The 6,286-nt window shown below is 41.9% G+C and overlaps 1 protein-coding gene across 1 annotated transcript; it reads left to right on the top strand.

Moving 5' to 3' along the window:
• Positions 1-3,247: 3,247 nt before the first annotated feature.
• Positions 3,248-5,977, top strand: LOC104884923 (uncharacterized). Its single transcript, XM_010669626.1, has 3 exons — positions 3,248-3,934; positions 4,067-5,453; positions 5,547-5,977. Exons 1-3 carry the CDS (start codon positions 3,248-3,250, stop codon positions 5,975-5,977), a joined length of 2,505 nt encoding a protein of 834 aa, XP_010667928.1.
• Positions 5,978-6,286: the final 309 nt, after the last annotated feature.

Below are 6,286 nucleotides of genomic sequence, written 5' to 3'. Positions count from 1 at the left end.
TTTTTCCTAAATTAGATTTTTTTTTAAAAAATTGTTAAATTTTTTTATGCAAGTAACCACTTATCACAAGATTTGCATTGTTACATATTCTAAGTGAGTAAGTGGGTTAGTGGGTTAGTGGGTTAGTGGGTTAGCTTCTTTTTTCCCAAGTAAAGTTAATTAGTGAAGATCATGTGGTTAGTGGATTAATTAGTGGAAATTAATTCATGGCTACTTACTCTATAAATAAGCGCCTAATTGCAAGATTAATTTGTGTCTGACTTTTAATAGTCAGACCAATGTGTGTCTGACATAGATTAAAATCTTAAGTTGTCTGAAGTGTCAGTGATGTGTTCCCAAGAGAATTCATACTTACGATCTTTTGTTTTTACTCTTCCATTGTTATCAGAAATTGTATTTGTTTGTTTAATAGGTTTGAGTGAATTCATGTAAGTGTGAGAAGCATAAATTACCAAAAAAAAATAAGGCTCCCTTGGAAAAAAGGGCTTCCTCTCTACAGCGATTTCCGCCGATAGCTGCTTACTCACCGTGACAGTGCGCCTCCGTTGCGGCGGCCTTAATCCTTAAACATGGCTGAGGATATCACAAGAATCTGATCTAGGTTACGTTTAGATGATGAAGAAGAGACGGTTTTGGATCTTGAAGTCTTAAACCCTACTTCCGAGGCTAACAAGATTTCGCTCCTTCTGCTTGGATGAATCTTGACCGAGCGAACATACAATATTGAAGCCTTCAAACGTACGATCACAAATGTTTGGGGCTTGTCTCATGGGGTTGCTATTAGGGTTTTAAGCCCTAATCTGTTTGCATTCCAATTCTTTCATTGGAAGGATTAGATAAAAAAGGTTATGGACGGAAGACCATGGTGTTTTGACAGCATGCTTCTCCTTCTGAAGGAGGCTGATGGAGAGGAGCAACCAGATAATGTCCAGATCACGCTGTCGCCTTTTGAGGTTCGCATAAAAAAATTTCCTTTTAATCACCCAAACGATGAAGTTATACGTGCTGCGGTGGGTAATATGGGGGATGTCTTGGAGCTTGAGGAGGATGTCTTAGGGTTTGGTCAGTACCGCCGCGCGCGAGTCATGTTGGATGTCACTAAGCCTCTGAGGTGTTTTAGGAGGCTAAAGGATAAGAATGGGAAATAGTTTCGGGTGGATTTCGCTTACGAGCGTCTTCCCTTCTTTTGTTTCGCTTGTGGAATAATGGGGCATTCGGAGAGGGACAGTCAGGTGGTGGCTGAGGAGGACAAACAAGAAGGGTTGGGGTGGAGTTTGGGGTTGAAGGCGACCCCTAGAAAGGAACGGTCGAAAGAATTGGAGGAGGAGAGGCGTTTTAGTTCTGCTAAAAAGGTTCTGTTTGTGGATGATAATGGCGAAAAGGGGAGGTCTGTCCCCTCTAATAAGCAGCAGCAACAAGTAGTTGACGTAGGCTTTGCTTCCCATGCATTGGACGAGGAAGCTTCCTTGGTAATTGAAAAGCAAAGTCAACTTGGAGGGGCCCTTTTGCTGCAGCACAATCATAGGATGGTTCCCTTGACTCATCATCCTCTAATAAAGGTACCATTAATGTGGTAGACTCTAACGAGTCAACTGTCCCCACTACCATTAACTCCTTATTTTTTCTGCTATTAATTCCACACCGGTAGTTTCCCACTCTAATTCTATTGCTGCTAAAAAATTGACTACAAAAAAAGCTTGCGCAAATAAATGGAAGAAAATTAATCGTGAGGAATTAATTGATAAAGGAGATTTTGTAAATATGGACACTGATGAACAAATTGTTGTTAACAAAAGAATGCATGATTTTGATGTTATGGAGGATGATAGTGGTTCAGGAGCTACGAAGCGATCTAAGCTGAGCTCTGAGCATGATTTGGCTTCCATTTTTCAGGCGGAGGTTGGCGAGCACCAACCCCGCCTCTCATTATGAGTTCACTATGTTGGAACTGCCGGGGGATGGGCAACCCTCGGTCAGTTCGTCAACTGCGGAGGTGGAGCACTGCCTATGGTCCTGACATTATCTTTTTATTTGAAACTATGATTTGTAAAAATATTGTGGAAGCTCTAAAGGAGAAGCTGGGTTACAAAAATGCTTTTGGGGTGTCGAGTAATGGAAGAGTGGGGGGTCTGTGTTTGTATTGGAAGGAGGAGGTGGATTTTTCATTGGTTTCTTTCTCGAGCCATCACATTTGTGGAGATGTAGGTGTGGGAGATAATTGCTGGAGATTTGTATGGATTTATGGGTGGCCAAGGGAGGAGGAGAAATATAAAACATGGGATCTTATTAGGCACCTCTGCGGTGACACTTCTTTACCGCTGCTTATTGGTGGAGATTTTAACGAGATTCTTAGTTATGAGGAGAAATCTGGGGGAGTAGATAGACATCGTCGTGAGATGGATGCTTTTAGAGGGGTGCTTGATGACTGTTATCTTCGTGATTTGGGCTATACAGGTTCATGGTATACTTGGGAACGTGGTCTGTCTGTGACCACTCGGATTCGGGAAAGGCTAGATAAATTTGTGGGAAATGCAGCTTGGTCGAACCTATTCCCCACTATGAGTGTCGAACATCTTTTTCGGTATAAGTCCGACCACTCTCTGATTGTTATGAGGCCTAATCCGAGAGTTCCACACTGCCGGAAAAATCGTGGATTCCGTTTCGAAACATGTTGGTTGCTGGAAACTGGTTGTGAAGCTGAGGTTAAAATGGCGTGGGAAGAGTCTGCAGGTGAGATGGTGGATAGGCGAATTGCTCGAGTGGGTCATAAGCTAGCTGCCTGGAGTGCAATCATTACCGTCATCTTGGTAACCAAATAAAGAAATTAGAAAAAGCTCTTAGTGTGGCTCAGCAACAGAATGTTACGGAGGCTAGCTGTCAGGAATGTGCAGAGATTGAGAAAAAGTTGGATGATTTACATGAGAAACATGAAGCCTACTGGTATATGAGGTTTAGAGTTGCGGAAGTCAAATATGGGGACAAAAAAAATATTTATCACAATTCCCAGAGAAAGAAACGTAATTATGTGAAAGGGCTTCAAAATGCGGACGGTGTCTGGTGTTCGGAAGATGAGGAGATTGAGAGCATTTTTACTAATTATTTTAGTAATATTTTTCATTCTTGTAACCCTTCTGAAATTAATTTACAGAATGTTTTGGTGTATATTGATCCGGTTATTTCTGATGACTGTAATCATGCTCTGTTGAGACCTTACAATAAGGAAGAAATTTATGCCGCTCTAGCGTAGATGCATCCGTGCAAGGCTCCTGGTCCTGATGGAATGCATGCGATTTTTTACCAGTGCTTCTGGCACATTATTGGGGATGAGGTTTCGGCTTTTGTTTGCAATATTCTGCATGGGAATTCTTATCTTGCTGACCTGAATCGCACGAATATAGCTCTAATACCGAAAGTTAAGGATCCGAAACAGGCTGCGAAATTCAGACCTATTGCCCTCTGTAATGCTTTGTACAAGTTGATATCTAAGGCCCTTGTTCTGCGATTGAAAGAATTTCTTCCGTCCATTGTCACTGAAAATCAAAGTGCCTTTGTGCCAGGACGTTTGATTACTGATAATGCACTCATTGCTCTGGAAATGTTTCATTCAATGAAGCACCGAAACCGTAGCAGGAAGGGCACTACAGCAATGAAGTTAGATATGAGCAAAGCCTATGACCGAGTTAACTGGAGATTTCTTCGAAAAATGTTGCTCACTATGGGTTTTGATGGTAGATGGGTGAACTTAATCATGTGCTGTGTCTCTTCCGTTTCTTACTCCCTCATCATTAATGGGGGTGTCTGTGGACATATTGTTCCCACTAGAGGTCTTCGTCAAGGTGACCCTCTCTCTCCTTACCTTTTTATTCTGGTAGCTGATGTATTTTCTAAGATGATTCAGAGGAAAGTTCAGATGAAACAGATATATGGTGCTAAGGCTAGTCGTAGTGGGCCGAAAATTTCCCATCTTCTTTTTGCAGATGATAGTTTACTCTTTACAAGAGCCACCCGTCAGGAATGCATAGAAATAGTTGATATTCTCAACAAATATGAATTGGCATCCGGGCAGAAAATTAATTATGAAAAGTCGGAGGTCTCTTTCAGTAAAGGTGTAGCTAGTGATCAAAAAACTTCTTTTATGGGAATTCTGCGAATGCGACAGGTTGATAAGCATGAGAAATATCTTGGTATCCCTTCTATTGCAGGCAGATCGAAGAAAGTGATCTTTGATTCTCTGCTTGATAGAATTTGGAAGAAACTCCAAGGGTGGAAGGAGAAATTATTATCCAGAGCTGGAAAGGCAGTGTTATTGAAAGCAGTCATCCAAGCGATTCCAACCTATCTTATGGGAGTTTATAAATTTCCTGCAGTGATTATCCAGAAAATACAAGCAGCTATGGTGCGGTTTTGGTGGGGGAGTTCTGATGCAAAACGGAAAATTCACTGGAAAAACTGGGAAGCAATGTGTACTCTGAAATGTCTTGGAGGTATGGGTTTCAAAGATCTTGCGGTCTTTAATGATGCACTACTTGGCAGGCAGGCTTGGCGACTTCTTACTGTCCCTCACTCTCTTTTGGGCAGAGTCATGAAGGCAAAATATTTTCCATCATGCGATTTCCTTGATGCTTCACTTGGTTATTCTTGCAGTTATTCGTGGCGTAGTATCTGGAGTGCAAAAGCCTTAGTTAAAGAAGGCTTGATATGGAGAGTTGGGAATGGTGTTGATATTAATATTTGGGAGGCTCCATGGGTTGGAGATGAGCATGGCAAATATATTAGCTCCCCGCGTCAACCTGAACTTTTGACGGTTAATCAACTAATTGATCCTTCTAGTACGGAATGGAGACTTGATATTATTGAGGAGGTTTTTAATGATCGAGACAAAAAGTGCATTCTTGCAATTCCGTTATGTCCAACTCCCTCGCATGATGTGTTGACATGGTCTCTCTCTAAGGACGGCATTTATTCTGTTAAAACGACCTATATGCTCGGGAAAGGGTGTAACCTGGATAATTTTCATAATGCTTGGGTTGATTTATGGAGCCTTGATGTGAGCCCCAAGGTTCGTCATTTCATATGGAAAATGTGCACTGTTATTCTTCCGACGCAAGCCTTGTTGTTTAAACGTCATCTAATTGATACGATGGCCTGCCCTTGGGGTTGTGGAGAGGATGAAACGGACCGCCATGCTATTTTCCAATGCTCACGATTCGCTGAAATATGGGATGAGAGTGGTTGCTCTCTAACGCGAGATGATAATGGCTGCGCTACCATGTGTGATGTAGTAGAGAAATGGAAATCGTTGGATAAAAAAATGATGATCAAGGGTGCTTTTCTTATGTGGTGCATATGGGGGGAACGGAATAATAAAATCTTCAATGGAAAAACCACTCCAAACCATCTGTTGTTGGAGAGGGCGCTGAGATTAGCTGAAGAATACGGGAAGTATGCTGCAGGTATTTACCACCGTGGGGGGGGGGGGTTTAATCGCATTTGGCAGCCTCCGCCCGATACCAGCTGAAAAATAAATGTGGATGCGTCACTAGCAGTCGAGGGCTGGGTAGGACTTGGTGTCATAGCCCGAGATCATCTTAGTGTTGTTCGCTTCGTGGCCTTGCAGCGTGTGCGTGCATTTTGGTCGCCGGAAATAGCAGAAGCAAAAGCTATTGAGATGGGGGTACGCTTAGGGAAACATTTCGGCTTGCAACATGTGGTAGTGGAATCTGATTGTCAGACAGTTATCAACCGGCTCCGTAAGACATCACTTTTCCTTTCAGATTTGGACATTATTTTGTCGAATATTTTTTCCACTAGCACTTGTTTTCGTTCTTTGGTCTGGTCTCATGTAAAACGAGATGGCAACTTTGTCGCTCATCATTTAGCTAAGCTAGTTCCTTTTGGTGTAGAACAGATTTGGGAGAACCACTATCCGTCTGAAGTGGCTCCTTATATTCTCATGGACAATTTGTCCCTTGATTAATCTAGCTTATGCTTTTTCCCTCAAAAAAAAAAAAATGTAAGTGTGAGAAAGTTTTGAGTGAAGCAAGAGAAAGGGCAAGAGAAAGGAACTTCGAGTGAAGTTTAAGAGGAACAACAGTTAGAGGGAACTGTTGTCGGGAACTTGAGTTTAGGAACTCAGGTTATGGCTCTAGAGAGTTAATAGGTTTGTAACAGAGTTGTTGGCTTATTATAGTGGAAAGTTTGAGTTAAAATCCCTTGTGGTCAAGGTTGTTTCTGTAACACCCCGATAATTCTCTTCTTTTATAAATACATTTATAATATAAAACTT

The sequence above is a fragment of the Beta vulgaris genome, chromosome 8 (genome assembly GCF_026745355.1).
Source record: "Beta vulgaris subsp. vulgaris cultivar EL10 chromosome 8, EL10.2, whole genome shotgun sequence".
NCBI classification, from domain to species: domain Eukaryota; kingdom Viridiplantae; phylum Streptophyta; class Magnoliopsida; order Caryophyllales; family Amaranthaceae; genus Beta; species Beta vulgaris.
The sequence above is the reverse complement of the archived record's forward strand: the minus strand, read 5'-3'. Positions and strand labels throughout refer to the sequence as shown.